Here is a 16,684-nt window from a genome sequence, read left to right as displayed (position 1 = left end):
CACGTCAGCTCGGGGTGGGGGGTGAGTGGGAGGGTTCGAAGCAGAAAAGCTACTGAGGTCGACAGCTTTGCTGTAAAGGTGAATCGGGGCAGCTGAGGGTGGGAGCGGGGAGTCAAGGGGTGGGGAAGGCGAGGGTGGGGGGAGGGAGGAGGAGGAGGAGCCGGGGGGGAGCCAAGGATGGAGAGGGGGGGGGGGGGGGGGGAGAAAGCGGGAAAGGGGCAGCCGAGGTTGGGAGCGGGGAGTCAAGGGCGGGGTTGGGGAAGGCGAGGGCGGATTTGGAGGGGGAGGCGACAGCAGGGGGGGGTAGGGCCGAGGGCGGGGACTCGAGGATGGGGGAGGGGGGACTCGAGGACGGGGGAGGGGGAACTCGAGGACGGGGGAGGGGGAACTCGAGGACGGGGGAGGGGGACTCGAGGACGGGGGAGGGGGACTCGAGGACGGGGGAGGGGGACTCGAGGACGGGGGAGGGGGACTCGAGGACGGGGGAGGGGGACTCGAGGACGGGGGAGGGGGACTCGGGGACGGGGGAGGGGGACTCGAGGACGGGGGAGGGGGACTCGAGGACGGGGGAGGGGGACTCGGGGACGGGGGAGGGGGACTCGAGGACGGGGGAGGGGGACTCGAGGACGGGGGAGGGGGACTCGAGGACGGGGGAGGGGGACTCGAGGACGGGGGAGGGGGACTCGGGGACGGGGGAGGGGGACTCGGGGACGGGGGAGGGGGACTCGGGGATGGGGGAGGGGGACTCGGGGATGGTGGAGGGGGACTCGGGGATGGGGGAGGGGGACTCGGGGATGGGGGAGGGGGACTCGGGGATGGGGGAGGGGGACTCGAGGGTGGGGGAGGGGGACTCGAGGGTGGGGGAGGGGACTCGAGGGTGGGAGAGGGGGACTCGAGGGTGGGAGAGGGGGACTCGAGGGTGGGAGAGGGGGAGGGGGGGCGGGGACTCGAGGATGGGGAGGGGGACTCGAGGGTGGGGGAGGGGGACTCGAGGGTGGGAGAGGGGGACTTGAGGGTGGGAGAGGGGGAGGGGGGGCGGGGACTCGAGGATGGGGAGGGGGACTCGAGGATGGGAGAGGGGGAAGGGGGGGCGGGGACTCGAGGATGGGGGAGGGGGACTCGAGGATGGGGGAGGGGGACTCGAGGATGGGGGAGGGGGACTCGAGGATGGGGGAGGGGGACTCGAGGATGGGGGAGGGGGACTCGAGGATGGGGGAGGGGGACTCGAGGATGGGGGAGGGGGACTCGAGGATGGGGGAGGGGGACTCGAGGATGGGGGAGGGGGACTCGAGGATGGGGGAGGGGGACTCGAGGATGGGGGAGGGGGACTCGAGGATGGGGGAGGGGGACTCGAGGATGGGGGAGGGGGACTCGGGGATGGGGGAGGGGGACTCGGGGATGGGGGAGGGGGACTCGGGGATGGGGGAGGGGGACTCGGGGATGGGGACTCGGGGATGGGGGAGGGGATCTCGAGGATGGGGGAGGGGGACTCGAGGATGGGGGAGGGGGACTCGAGGATGGGGGAGGGGGACTCGGGGATGGGGGAGGGGGACTCGGGGATGGGGGAGGGGGACTCGGGGATGGGGACTCGGGGATGGGGGAGGGGGACTCGGGGATGGGGGAGGGGGACTCGGGGATGGGGGAGGGGGACTCGGGGATGGGGGAGGGGGACTCGGGGATGGGGGAGGGGGACTCGAGGATGGGGGAGGGGGACTCGAGGATGGGGGAGGGGGACTCGAGGATGGGGGAGGGGGACTCGAGGATGGGGGAGGGGGACTCGAGGATGGGGGAGGGGGACTCGAGGATGGGGGAGGGGGACTCGAGGATGGGGGAGGGGGACTCGAGGATGGGGGAGGGGGACTCGAGGATGGGGGGGGGGGACTCGAGGATGGGGGGGGGGGACTCGAGGATGGGGGGGGGGGACTCGAGGATGGGGGGGGGGGGACTCGAGGATGGGGGGGGGGGACTCGAGGATGGGGGGGGGGGGGAAGGGGGGGGCGGGGAGTCGAGGACGGGGGTGGGGTGGTGCCTGGAGCGGGCAGCAGCTAATGTTGTGGCCAAGAGGTCGACTCAGAAGCCGGCAGATTGGGGCGTCACGGGGAGGGGGCCCCACGAGCGCCAGGAGAGGAGGCCCCTCACCCCTCACGCAGCCTGGTTTGCTATCGCTGCCTTTAGGGAAGAGGCCATTGGGAAATGAGGAGTGGGGATTAATTCAGGGTATGGGTGCATTTTCCACAACCACTGGGGGGTTCGTTACAGCCAGTGACTCCTGTTGGTGCGCAGTCCCTGTTTTAGTGTCGGGAACACGATCTTCGCTGAGTGTTGATGCTGCACTCAATGATTAACTTGTCAATGTTCATGCCAACTGAACGATTAATAGGGCCTGGGAACAGATGCGGCTTGAACAACACTCACAGCACCATGGCAGAGTGGGTTTGCGCTGCTGCCTCACAGGGACCCGGGTTCGATTCCCGGCTTGGGTCACTGTCTGTGTGGAGTCTGCACATTCTCCCCGTGTCTGCGTGGGTTTCCTCCGGGTGCTCCAAGAGCAATTAAGCCCTAACCTATTTGGACACTAAGGGGCAATTTAGCATTGCCAATCCACCTAACCCGCACATCTGTGGAGTGTGGTAGGAAACCGGAGCACCTGGAGGTAACCCACGCAAACGCAAGGAGAACGTGCAAACCCCTCCTGTTCTAGCCCCCACTCTTTTTATCGCTCCATCATGGGCCTACAGCCGTCTGGGGTGCCGGGGGGGGGGGCAAACTCTGGAATTCCCTCCCGAAACCTCTCTCCTCTCCATACAGATAGTGAACGGCGCCACGCTGTACGAGTCGAATCCGCTCTTGTCCCGTGTGTTACCTGTTGACGCTCTGCACCTTGTGCCAGGTGAGTTTGGCTTCCAGTTTGCGGTGAGCCAGCGCGATTACCCTCAGTCCCTGCTGCGTGTACTTCTCCAAAACCTCGGAGAAATTCTCTGGAACTGTCGGGAGAGAAGGAAAGGCGCGGGTCAGTCACTGCCGGTCCCATGCCGGCTCGACGCCGGAGCCGGAGTTCTCCTGCCGGGGATTCGGAGACGGTCACAGGGCGGCCCGGGGAGAGAAGGGTCGCTGCGGCAACCGGTAGACAGATCAGGGGAGTCGCAAACAGAGACTGACCTCTCGGCACTCCGACCATCAAATCACCCACACCCAACACTGTAACACTGGCACCCAGCTCCTGCTGGATCCCCCAGTCTTGTTCTGAACCAAGGCATTCCTCAGACACGCTCTGCTCTGCTGAGCTCCACACTCTCACGACCCTCTGGATTAGAAAGTTCCCGACTGGATTTATCAGCGACTGTCTTATATTCATGGCTCTTTTGATCCCCACAAGATGAAACATCCCTATCTCTGTACCCTCCTCCAGCCCCTACACCCCCTCCCTATCACTGTAACCTCCTCCAGTCTCTACACCCTTCCCTATCTCTGTAACCTCCTCCAGCCCCTTCACCCCCTCCCTATCTCTGTAACCTCGTCCAGCCCCACACCCGTCCCTATCTCTGTAACCTCCCACACCCCTCCCTATCTCTGTAACCTCCTCCAGCCCCCTACACCCCGTCCCTATCTCTGTACCCTCCTCCAGCCCCTTCACCCCTCCCTATCTCTGTAACCTACTCCAGCTCCCCTCACGCCCTCCCTATCTCTGTACCCTCCTCCAGCCCCCTACACCCCGTCCCTATCTCTGTACCCTCCTCCAGCCCCTTCACCCCTCCCTATCTCTGTAACCTCCTCCAGCCCCTTCACCCGTCCCTATCTCTGTAACCTACTCCAGCTCCCCTCACTCCCTCCCTATCTCTGTAACCTCCTCCAGCCTCACACCCCTCCCTATCTCTGTAACCTCGTCCAGCCCCACACCCCTCCCTATCTCTGTAACCTCCTCCAGCCCCACACCCCTCCCTATCTCTGTAACCTCGTCCAGCCCCACACCCCTCCCTATCTCTGTAACCTACTCCAGCTCCCCTCACTCCCTCCCTATCTCTGTAACCTCCTCCAGCCCCACACCCCTCCCTATCTCTGTAACCTCGTCCAGCCCCACACCCCTCCCTATCTCTGTAACCTCCTCCAGCCCCCTACACCCCCTCCCTATCTCTGTAACCTCGTCCAGCCCCACACCCCTCCCTATCTCTGTAACCTCCTCCAGCTCCCCTCACCCCCTCCCTATCACTGTAACCCCCTCCAGCCCCTACACCCCCTCCCTATCTGTGTACCCTCCTCCAGCCCCTACACTCCCTCCCTATCCCTGGAACCTCCTCCAGTCTCTACATCCTTCCCTATCTCTGGAACCTCCTCCAGCCCCTACACCCCCTCCCTATCACTGTAACCTCCTCCAGCCCCGACACCCTCCCCTATCTCTGTAACCTCCTCCAGCCCCTTCCCCCCTCCCCATCAGTGTAACATCTTCCAGCCCATACACCCCCTCCCTATCTCTGTAACCTCCACCAGTCCCTACAACCCTCCCTATCTCTGTAACCTCCTCCAGCGCCTACAACCCTCCCTATCTCTGTAACCTCCTCCAGCGCCTACACCCCCTCCCTATCACTGTAACCTCCCACACCCCTCCCTATCTCTGTAACCTCCTCCAGCCCCTACGCCCCTCCCTATCTCTGTAATCTTCTCCAGCCCCTACACCCCTCCCTATCTCTGTAACCTCCACCAGTCCCTACAACCCTCCCTATCTTTGTAACCTCCTCCAGACCCTATACCCCCTCCCTATCTCTGTACCCTCCTCCAGACCCTACACCCCCTCCCGATCTCTGTACCCTCCTCCAGCGCCTACATTCCTCCCTATCTCTGTAACCTCCTCCAGCCCCCCGACACCCCCTCCCTATCTCTGTAACCTCCTCCAGCCCCCTACACTCCTCCCTATCTCTGTAACCTCCTCCAGCCCCTACAACCCTCCCTATCTTTGTAACCTCCTCCAGACCCTACAACCCTCCCTATCTTTGTAACCTCTTCCAGACCCTATACCCCCTCCCTATCTCTGTACTCTCCTCCAGCCCCTACACCCCCTCCCTATCTCTGTACCCTCCTCCAGACCCTACACCCCCTCCCTATCTCTGTAATCTTCTCTAGCCCCTGCACCCCTCCCTATCTCTGTACCCTCCTCCAGCCCCTACACCCCCTCCCTATCTCTGTACCCTCCTCCAGCCCCTACACCCCCTCCCTATCTCTGTACCCGCCTCTAGCCCCTACACCTCCTCCCTATCTCTGTACCCTCCTCCAGACCCTACACCCCTCCCTATCTCTGTAACCTCCTCCAGCCCCTACACCCCCTCCCTATCTCTGTCATCTCCTCCAGGGGGACGCGCGCGGGCACACGGACGCGCAAATCATCCCACTCCAAACCATTCTGTGGTGGGTGAGTGGGGAGAGTTAGGACTCACCGGTCTCCTTTTTACACAGGCTGGCCACTGTCTCTGGCGCCCCCTTCATGTAGGCGGTCAGCCGCCTCTCGCCGAGGGTGCGGGTCACCACACTCATGCGCTGTAGGGCTGAGGAGAAGGGGAACTGACTGATGATGCCAATCTCGTAGCAATTCTGCCGGGAATAAGAAATTAGAAAAGTTAGTGGCGGCCAGAGGTACCGGGGAACGGCAGCGTATTACACCAGCGCCCGTCACTGCGGCTAACAAGGCAGCCATTTCATGAACAGCAAGATCCCAGCATAGGCCAACCAGACCAATGGCCAGTTAGCGTGCTTTTCTTCCCCGATGGTGTTGGTAAATGCGGGAATGTTAGCCCAGGATGCCTGAGAGCGCTCCCGGCTTCACCTCCCGGGATATTCCCGGCTTCAGCTCCCGGGATATTCCCGGCTTCAGCTTCCGGGATATTCCCGGCTTCAGCTCCCGGAGACTCCAGCCCCACCTGAGAAACCTCAAGACATCGGAGCAAGTTCTCGCTAGAGGACAGCGTGCCCCTGGCAGCTCTGCCCCAGTAGTGGTCCCCCCCCTGTTGGTTCAGCTACCTGGGAGGGGCCCCCCCAAGCTCTGGAATTCCCTCCTCAAATCTCTCCGCCCCTCTCTCCGAGACGAAGCACCTTAAAGTGAACCTCTTTGACCCAGCTTTTGGTCACCTGTCCTGGTGTCTCCTTAGTCCTCCTCCGCCGGACGGCACGGAGGCACAGTGGGTTGGCACCGCTGCCTCACAGCACCAGGGACCCGGGTTCGATTCCGGCCTGTGTGTGAAGTCTGCACGTTCTCCCCGTGTCTGCGTGGGTTTCCCCCGGATGCTCCGGTTTCCTCCCACAGTCCAAAGATGTGCAGGTTAGGTGGATTGGCCATGCTAAATTGCCCTTTGGGTCCAAAGATGTGTAGGTTGGGTGGATTGGCCATGCTAAATTGCCCCTTAGTGTCCAAAGATGTGTACGTTAGATGGATTGGCCATGCTAAATTGCCCCTTAGTGTCCAAAGATGTGTAGGTTAGATGGATTGGCCATGCTAAATTGCCCCTTAGTGTCCAAAGATGTGTAGGTTAGGGGGATTGGCCATGCAAAATTGACCCTTAGTGTCCAAAGATGTGTAGGTTAGATGGATTGGCCATGCTAAATTGCCCCTTAGCGTCCAAAGATGTATGGGTTAGGGGGATTGGCCATGCTAATTTGCCCCTTAGTGTCCAAAGATGTGCGGGTTAGGTGGATTAGCCATGCTAAATTGCCCCTTCGTGTCCAAAGATGTGCGGGTTAGGTAGATTGGCCATGCTAAATTGCCCCTTAGTGTCCAAAGATGTATGGGTTAGGGGGATTGGCCATGCTAAATTGCCCCTTAGTGTCCAAAGATGTGTAGGTTAGATGGATTGGCCATGCTAAATTGCCCCTTAGTGTCCAAAGATGTATGGGTTAGGGGGATTGGCCATGCTAAATTGACCCTTAGTGTCCAAAGATGTGTAGGTTAGGTGGATTGGCCATGCTAAATTGCCCCTTAGTGTCCAAAGATGTATGGGTTAGGGGGATTGGCCATGCTAAATTGCCCCTTAGTGTCCAAAGATGTGTAGGTTAGGGGGATTGGCCGTGCTAAATTGCCCCTAGTGCCAGGGAGTGTGGTGTTATGGTAATAGGGCCTGTGTGGGATTGTGGTCGGTGCAGACCCGATGGGCCAAATGGCCTCCTTCTGCACAGTACAGATTCTAATCAAAGCTTTTTCAAGATTAACACCTGATGCAACTGGTTATTATAAAGAGGCTGAAAGTGAGTTCAGACTGGAGAGAACTTGGGACGGGAGTAACATCATACACTGCGACACCGGCTCCCCACAACCCTGCCAGCGTCCCCCCACCCCTCCATCTTCCGCCTTCGTGGGGGGGGGGGTGCAGGGTGAAGAGCAGTTAAGGTTAATGGTAAGGGGACAAAGCCATGGGAGCAGTCCTGTGTACAGACGGGGTGGGGGGAGATGGGGAGGGTCAAGAGGTGCGGGGAGCTGCCTGAAGCGCGAGCGGTCAGGAGCACCCCACCCGCTCGAAGCGATGACGGAAGAACATGGCGGGGATCGAGGCACGGGAGAGAGCGCTGTACTCACCATCAGCTCCTGGAGTTCCTGCAGCGGAGGGTGTGGCGGGGGAGGGGTTAAAAAAAAAAGAGGAATCTCAGTACAGAGGCAGGAACAATTAATCATACAACCTCCCCTCCCCCCCCATGGAGTTACTCACAGATTAAAATCGACAATAAGAAATAATTTTATGCCCCTCACTCACTAATGTCACATTTCCATCCAAAGATGTGTAGGTTAGGTAGATTGGCCACGCTAAAGCATTCTTTCTGGTTGTATCACAGCTTGGTCTGGGCCTCCTGCTCTGCGCAAGACCACAAGGAACTACAAAAGGCTCGTGAATGTAGCCCAATCCATCACACAAACCAGCCTCCCATCCATTGACTCTGTCTACACTTCCCGCTGCCTCGGGGAAAAGCAGCCAGCATAATTAAGGACCCCCACACACCCTGGACATTCTCTCTTCCACCTTCTTCCGTCGGGAAAAAGATACAAAAGTCTGAGGTCACAGACCAACCGACTCAAGAACAGCTTCTTCCCTGCTGCTGTCAGACTTTTGAATGGACCTACCTCGCATTAAAGTTGATCTTTCTCTACACCCTAGCCATTACTGTAACACTACATTCTGCACTCTCTCCTTTCCTTCTCTATGAACGGTATGCTTTGTCTGTATAGCGCGCAAGAAACAATACTTTTCACTGTATCCCAATACACGTGACAATAATAAATCAAATCAAGTCAAATTGCCCCTTAGTGTCCAAAGATGTGCTGGTTAGGTGGATTGGCCGTGCTAAATTGCCCCTTAGTGTCCAAAAATGTGCAGGTTAGGTGGATTGGCCGTGCTAAATTGCCCCTTAGTGTCCAAAGATGTGTGGGTTAGGTGGATTGGCCATGCTAACTTGTCCCTTAGTGTCCGAAGATGTGCAGGTTAGGTGGATTGGCCATGCTAAATTGTCCCTTAATGTCCGAATATGTGCAGGTTAGGTGGATTGGCCATGCTAAATTGTCCCTTAGTGTCCAAAGATGTGCTGGTTAGGTGGATTGGCCATGCTAAATTGCCCCTTAGTGTCCAAAGATGTGCAGGTTGGGTGGATTGGCCATGCTAAATTGTCCCTTAGTGTCCAAAGATGTGCAGGTTAGGTGGATTGGCCATGCTAAATTGCCCCTTAGTGTCCAAAGATGTGCAGGTTAGGGGGATTGGCCATGCTAAATTGCCCCTTAGTGTCCAAAGATGTGCAGGTTAGGTGGATTGGCCGTGCTAAATTGCCCCTTAGTGTCCAAAGATGTGTGGGTTAGGGGGATTGGCCGTGCTAAATTGCCCCTTAGTGTCCAAAGATGTGTGGGTTAGGGGGATTGGCCGTGCTAAATTGCCCCTTAGTGTCCAAAGATGTGTGGGTTAGGGGGATTGGCCGTGCTAAGTTACCCGTTAGTGTCAGGGAGACCAGTGGGGTAAATATGTGGGATTACGGGGAAAGGGTCAGGGTGGGATTGTAGTCGCTGCAGCCTCAATGGACCAATTAGCCTCCTTCTGCACTGGTGGGATTCTATGATTCTATCTCCCCGGGTGCTGTTCATGGCATTGTAGAAAGTCTGCCCTTGCTGAATGCTTAGTTTTTCCTGATAAATATAAGCTCGCAGCCGCTGGATTGACCTGGAGAATATTTACTTTTGCACCACTTCTAAGACATGACCTGGGTGAGTGAGTCGTGAGCAGAGCATGATGCTAATTCTCTAGTTCAGTCGACAGACGTACAACTGGCTTGTGCTTTCTGATGAGTTAACAGCACCAATTAACGGCCTTGTCGCTGGTGTTCGGATCTATAATATTCGGATTAATCTAACAGAGGTCGGGAGGTGGAGCTGGGAGACCTGGAGGTAACTATGCTCCCCTGAGCGGAGGGAAGGCCACCATTTTACACTCCTGGCAGTGCATTCTGAGCTCTCGCGCTCCCTGCGTGCTCCACTCTCGACAACGGCCCACAGGCCTTTCTGGGGCCGGCCCACCGCCCCCCCCCCCCCCCCCACCCCACTCCCTCCCCGGCAACCCACCCCATCCCCCCTCCGCACTTACCATGTCGGCATCTCCGCAGCTGGGTGTTGCAGAGGTAGTCTGCCGCGGCGGATGCACAACAGTGGGCATGATCTGGTCATGGAGAGCTGTCTCCTCAGCCGTGGGCTCCTCCAGGACCTACGGAGAGAGAGAGAGGGAGGGAGGGGACGATTACCAAAATTAAAAGAGGACAAGGAGGGAGAAGTGGAGGTGGGCGAGGGCTTCCAGTTTCGAGGTGCCCAGATCACCGGCAACTCGTCCTGGTCTTTTCCACGCTGACCTTATAGTTCAGAAAGCCCACCTTTCGCAGAAGACTGAGGAAATTTGGCACGACTCTCACCAACTTCTACAGAGGCACCGTAGAAAGCATTCTTTCTGGTTGTATCACAGCTTGGTCTGGGCTCCTGCTCTGCCCAAGACCGCAAGAAACTACAAAGGGTCGCGAATGTAGCCCAATCCATCACGCAAACCCAGCCATTGGCTCTGTCTACACTTCCCGCTGCCTTGGGGAAAAGCAGCCAGCATAATCAAGGACCCCCACGCACGGTAGCACAGTGGTTAGCACTGCTGCTTCACAGCTCCAGGGACCTGGGTTCGATTCCCGGCTTGGGTCACTGTCTGTGTGGAGTTTGCACATTCTCCTCGTGTCTGCGTGGGTTTCCTCCGGGTGCTCCGGTTTCCTCCCACAGTCCAAAGATGTGCGGGTTAGGTTGACTGGCCGTGCTAAAATTGCCCCTTAGTGTCCTGAGATGTGTAGGTTAGTGGGATTAGTGGGTAAAATATGTAGAGATATGGGGGTAGGGCCTGGGTGGGATTGTGGTCGGTGCAGACTCGATGGGCCGAATGGCCTCTTTCTGCACTGTAGGGATTCTATGATTCACCCCGGACATTCTCTCTTCCACCTTCTCCCTTCGGGAAAATGATACAAAAGTCTGAGGTCACGGACCAACCGACTCAAGAACAGCTTCTTCCCTGCTGCTGTCAGACTTTTGAATGGACCTACCTTGCATTAAGTTGATCTTTCTCTCCACCCTAGCAACACCCTGGGGGAGGGCGGGGGGAAAGGGGGGCAGAGGTAACATATGAGCAGGTGTTAAAGATTGTGAGCAATTTTGGCCCCCGTAGCAGGCAAGGTGCCACAGCGGGTTAGCACTGCTGCCTCACAGCGTCAGGGACCCGGGTTCGATTCCCAGCTTGGGTCACTCTCTGTGTGGAGTCTGCACATTCTCCCCGTGTCTGCGTGGGTTTCCTCCGGGTGCTAAGGTTTCCTTCCACATTCGGAAAAGACGCGCTGGTTTGGGTGCATTGTCTAAACGCTTTTTAAACAGGCGCCAGAGTGTGGTGACGAGAGAATTTTCACAGTAACTTCATTGCAGTGTTAATGTGAGCCTACTCGTGACAAATAAATAAATAGATAAATAATCAAGGACCCCCACGCACCCCGGACATTCTCTCTTCCACCTTCGTCCGTTGGGAAAAAGATACAAAAGTCTGAGGTCACGTCCCAACCGACTCAAAGAACAACAAAGAACAGTACAGCAAAGGAAACAGGCCCTTCGGCCCTCCAAGCCTGTGCCGCTCATTGGTCCAACTAGACCAATCGTTTGTATCCCTCCATTCCCAGGCTGCTCATGTGACTATCCAGGTAAGTCTTAAACGATGTCAGCGTGCCTGCCTCCACCACCCTACTTGGCAGCGCATTCCAGGCCCCCACCACCCTCTGTGTAAAAAACATCCCTCTAATATCTGAGTTATACTTCGCCCCTCTCACCTTGAGCCCGTGACCCCTCATGAACGTCACTTCTGATCTGGGAAAAAGCTTCCCACCGTTCACCCTATCTATCCCCTTCATAATCTTGTACACCTCTATTAGATCTCCCCTCATTCTCCGTCTTTCCAGGGAGAACAACCCCAGTTTACCCAATCTCTCCTCATAGCTAAGACCTTCCATACCAGGCAACATCCTGGTAAACCTTCTCTGCACTCTCTCTAACGCCTCCACGTCCTTCTGGTAGTGCGGCGACCAGAACTGGACGCAGTACTCCAAATGTGGCCTAACCAGCGTTCTATACAGCTGCATCATCAGACTCCAGCTTTTATACTCTATACCCCGTCCTATAAAGGCCAGCATACCATATGCCTTCTTCACCACCTTCTTAACCGACTCAAGAACAGCTTCTTCCCTGCTGCTGTCAAGACGTTTGAATGGGCCTACCTCGCATTAAGTTGATCTTTCTCTACACCCTAGCTGTGACTGTAACACTACATTCTGCACACTCTCCTTTCCTTCTCCCCTATGTACTCTATGAACGGTATGCTTTATATAGCGCGCAAGAAACAATACTTTTCACTGTGTCCCAATACATGTGACAATAATAAATCAAATCAAATCTCTGTGGGGGTAATTAGGATGGGAAACCACAGGCTACGAGATATTACTTCAACAACATAGCGGCGTTAACATAAACATCCAAAGATGTTTCACACCAGGGTCAGGTAAAGAAATTGGACGGCGAGTCACCAAAGGAGCGGTGGTCGGTTTTAAGGAGCGCCATAAAGGAGAAGAGGGGGGCCCGGGGGGTGGGACACACACACACACACTCACCCAGCCAGTCGCCTCAAACATCTTCCAGTCCAGAGGGTCACCAGAGATCTTCCCCTCGATGTTGGTCAGAGAGTGACAGGTTGCCATGGCAGCAATGAAGCGGGACCGGGTGAGAGTGTGGGTGGCCACCTCGCGCTCCAGGGAGAGGAACCTGCAGAGAGAGAGAGAGAGAGAGACACGTGAGGATGGGTGAACGTCATCGCGGGAGCAGGAGAGCGAGGATGAGGGGAGAGTGTGAGCACGATCGAGGGACGGGGGAGGTGGATGATGGGGTGAACTCGAGGGATGGCTCTCTCTTGAACCTCAGCCATTCCCCTGCACTCTCCCCCGTATCCTCTGTTGTCTTTAACATCGAGAAATCTATCAATCTCTGTCCTCATCGCGATCAATGTCTGAGTCTCCACAACCATCGGGAGAAAGCAGACTATCGCAATCCCTATTCATGCATCCACCCTGCTTCCTCCAACCACCCCCCACCACCCTGGGCAAGTTTGGGGTCATGATGTGGAGATGCCGGCGTTGGACTGGGGTAAACACAGTAAGAAGTTTAACAACACCAGGTTAAAGTCCAACAGGTTTATTTGGTAGCAAAAGCCACACAAGCTTTCGGAGCCCCAAGCCCCTTCTTCGGGTGTATCACTGCAGGTGATGCCCCTTCCCACTCACCTGAAGAAGGGGCTTGGGGCTCCGAAAGCTTGTGTGGCTTTTGCTACCAAATAAACCTGTTGGGACTTTAACCTGGTGTTGTTAAACTTCTTACCAAGTTTGGGGTGTCAGCCCCTCCTACCCAGCCTGGGCAAGTTTGGGGTGCCGGCCCCCCCTACCCAGCCTGGGCAAGTTTGGGGTGCCGGCCCCCCCTACCCAGCCTGGGCAAGTTTGGGGTGCCGGCCCCCCCTACCCAGCCTGGACAACTTTGGGATGTCAGCCCCCCCGACCACCCTGGGCAAGTTTGGGGTGCCAGCCCCCCCTATCCTCTCAGGTGATGACGAATCTTCTGTCCAAGGATAAATAATTTAGACCTCATCCACAGCTGGCATAGCCGTTTAACTCCCAGCGAGCAGCATCTGTGAAGGAGGTCTCTCCAGAGAAGCCCATTTGTTTGACCTCAGAAGAAAAGCCCGCAGTGATACAACTGCCCAGTGTGGTAACCATGACTGGATTTTTGTTATTTGTCCTTTCTCCGCTCTATAAGATGCTGGGGAACGCTTGGGGAGAATTAGCTCTGAAGGGAGTGAACTAAAGGTCTTTCGAACTGGGTAAGTTAGCGGGAGTGCACAGCAAAACACTCTCGACCTTACCTGCTGTCCTGTGCTTGGAGGAAGCCCCACATGTCCAGACCATCTTCAGTCAGTGTCCCCGTCTGCAGAATAATAAACGCAGTGTTTTGGTAAAAGGAGACATTTGCCCCTTAGTGTCCAAAGATGTGCAGGTTAGGGGGATTGGCAGGTTAAATGCACGGGATTACGGAGATGGGGGTGGGGATTGGGCCTGGGTCAGATGCTCTGTTGGAGAGTCAGTGCCGACCTGATGGGCCGAACGGCCTCTTTCTGCGCTGTCGGGATTCTATGACTTGCGGTGAAAGAAACGCGAGAGTTGATGCCTTCACGTCTGCGTGCATCTTCGTCAGGACGAAGAAAACCACATGGACCCGAAGGGTTTTAACTCTGTGCTTTCCTTCTCCACAATGCGTCCAGACCTGCTGAGCTTGGCCCAATGTCTACTTCCACATGAAGTGTATCTGTACAATTCACCTCAGCCATCCTCTGGGTAAAAGGTCCCCTCCACCCCCACCTTGAGAGTGGGGCCATTACTGTTTCCAGCTGGCACTACTGCGCCCCCGTCCTAATTGTAAAGACCTTTGTCTCGAAGATCTTCTGCCTCGTTCAAGAGAGAAAGCATCTTCAATCTTCCCTCGTAGCCATGTTGTGGAGATGCCGGCATTGGACTGGGGTTGGGTCACAGTAAGAAGTCTCACAACACCAGGTTAAAGTCCAACAGGTTTATATGGACGCACAAGATTTTGGAGCACTGCTCCTTCCTCAGGTGAGGAGAGGGTTGGGTTTCACAAAACATGGCGTATATAGGCCACGACACAATTAGAGTCATGGAATCAAAGAACAAAGAAAATTACAGCACAGGAACAGGCCCTTCGGCCCTCCAAGCCTGCACCGACCATGCTGCCCGACTGAACTAAAACCCCCTACCCTTCCGGGGACCAAGTCCCTCTATTCCCATCCTATTCATGTATTTGTCAAGATGCCCCTTAAAAGTCACTGTCGTATCCGCTTCCACTCCCTCCCCCGGCAGCGAGTTCCAGGCATCCACCAACCTCTGTGTAAAAAACTTGCCTTGTACATTTCCTTTAAACCTTGCCCCTCACACCTTAAACCTATGCCCCCTCGTAATTGACTCTTCCACCCTGGGGAAAAAGCTTCTGACTATCCACTCTGTCCATGCCCCTCATAATCTTGTAGACTTCTATCAGGTCTCCCCCTCAACCTCCATCGTTCCAGTGAGAACAAACCAAGTTTCTCCAACCTCTCCTCATAGCTAATGCCCTCCATACCAGGCAACATCCTGGTAAATCTTTTCTGTGCCCTCTCCAAAGCCTCCACATCCTTCTGGTAGTGCGGCAACCAGAATTGAACACTCGAGGCTTACGTAGAGGTTTCCAACAAGGCCCTTTCGGCTCAACTTGTCCATGCCGTCCTTTTTTGTTCAAACCACTAAGCTAGTCCCAATTGCCCGTGCTTGGCCCATATCCCTCGATAGCCATTATTACTCATGTAACTGTCTAAATGCTTTATAAAAGACAAAATTGTATCCGCAAGATAATGGTTGGAATGCGAGTCTTTGCAGGTAATCAAGTCTTTGCAGATAGAGACAGTGCGAGTGGAAAGAGGGATAATCGCTGGTTAAAGAGGTGGAAATTGTCCAACCATTATCTTGCGATTGTGCCTCTGTCTGTATATGCCGCGCTTGTGAAAGCTACCTCTCCGCTCACCTGAGGAAGGAGCAGCGCTCCGAAAGCTCGTGATTCCAAATAAACCTGTTGGACTTTAACCTGGTGTTGTGAGACTTCCTTCCTGATGGACAGAACGGTTCGATTTGGGTGCCAACCTTGTGAAACGCACCCTGTGACTACCCATTGTTTAAAATCTATTTATCAGTGTCACAAGCAAGGCTTACATTAACACCGCAATGAAGTTACTGTGAAAATCCCCCAGTCGCCACACTCTGGCGCCTGTTTGGGTAACATCGAGGGAGAATTTAGCACGTCTTTCGGACTGTGGGGGGAAACAGGAGCCCCCGAAGGAAACCCACGCAGACACGGGGGGAACGTGCAGACTCCGCACAGACAGTGACCCCAAGGCCGGGAATCGAACCCGGGTCCCCTGGCGCTGTGAGGCAGCAGTGCTAACCCACTGTGTAACCATGTTGCCTTTGTCAGCCCAAGCTGGGGTATTTTTTCTAGTGTCACAAGTAAGGCTTACATTAACACTGCAATGAAGTTACTGTGAAAATCCCCGAGTCGCCACACTCCGGTGCCCATTTGGGTAACACTGAGGGAGAATTTAGCACGGACAATGCACTCTAACCAGCACGTCTTTGTGACTTTTAAGGGGCGTCTTGACAAGTACATGAATCATAGAAACCCGACAGTACACAAAGAGGCCATTTGGCCCATCGAGTCTGCACCGACCACAATCCCACCCAGACCCTACTCCCATTTCCCTACATATTTTACCCACTAATCTCTCTAACCTACGCATCTCAGGACACTAAGGGACAATTTTTTAGCATGGCCAATCAACCCAACCCTCACATCTTTGGACTGTGGGAGGAAACCGGAGCACCCGAAGGAAATGAGATGGGAATAGAGGGATATGGTCCCCGGAAGGGTAGGGATTTTTAGTTCAGTCAGGCAGCATGGTCGGTGCAGGCTTGGAGGGCCGAAGGGCCTGTGCCTGTGTTGTAATTTTCTTTGTTCTTTGTCTTTCGGACTGTGGGAGGAAACCTGAGCACCCGGAGGAAACCCACGCAGACACGGGGAGAACGTGCAGACTCCGCACAGACAGTGACCCAAGGCCGGGAATCGAACCCGGGTCCCTGGCGCTGTGAGGCCGCAGTGCTAACCCACTGTGCCGCCGCGCCGCCCAGTGGTCTTTAACGCCCAGCTGAGGGGACAGATAGGTGCCTCGGACGGTGTCTCATTCAGAAGGCAGCTCTTGTGGCAATGCGGCACTCCCCAAGTCTGGTGCAAGGCTCTCAACCCTGCTTTGACAAAGGGTCACCTGGACTCGCAACGTCAGCTCTTCTCTCTCCTTCCGGATGCTGCCAGACCCGCTGAGATTTTCCAGCATTTTCCCTTTTGGTCTCGATCAGAGTGTGTGCCCAATGGAATGGAACCCGGGTCCCTGGCGCTGTGAGGCAGCAGTGCTAACCCACTGTGGCACCGTGCCACCCCATGAGTGTGCAGGGTAGAATGACCCTATCTTGCCACTGC

General features: G+C 56.1%; 1 protein-coding gene across 1 annotated transcript in view; it reads right to left on the bottom strand.

Annotated features, from left to right (window-relative positions):
- The window catches only part of LOC144488353 (polyamine-transporting ATPase 13A3-like), a gene marked incomplete at its 5' end in the record, with an annotated part of 87,157 nt that overhangs the window by 43,404 nt on the left and 27,069 nt on the right, over positions 1 to 16,684 (bottom strand). The window contains 6 exons of the mRNA XM_078206401.1: positions 2,864 to 2,984; positions 5,427 to 5,580; positions 7,553 to 7,570; positions 9,594 to 9,710; positions 12,178 to 12,328; positions 13,476 to 13,537. Of these exons, the coding sequence (XP_078062527.1) occupies positions 2,864 to 2,984; positions 5,427 to 5,580; positions 7,553 to 7,570; positions 9,594 to 9,710; positions 12,178 to 12,328; positions 13,476 to 13,537 (623 nt within the window). The remainder of the gene's footprint in view (positions 1 to 2,863; positions 2,985 to 5,426; positions 5,581 to 7,552; positions 7,571 to 9,593; positions 9,711 to 12,177; positions 12,329 to 13,475; positions 13,538 to 16,684) is intronic.

This window comes from Mustelus asterias, unplaced genomic scaffold (assembly GCF_964213995.1).
Source record: "Mustelus asterias unplaced genomic scaffold, sMusAst1.hap1.1 HAP1_SCAFFOLD_1487, whole genome shotgun sequence".
Lineage (NCBI taxonomy): Eukaryota > Metazoa > Chordata > Chondrichthyes > Carcharhiniformes > Triakidae > Mustelus > Mustelus asterias.
Note: the sequence above shows the minus strand (reverse complement) of the source record. Positions and strands in the feature narration are given on the sequence as shown.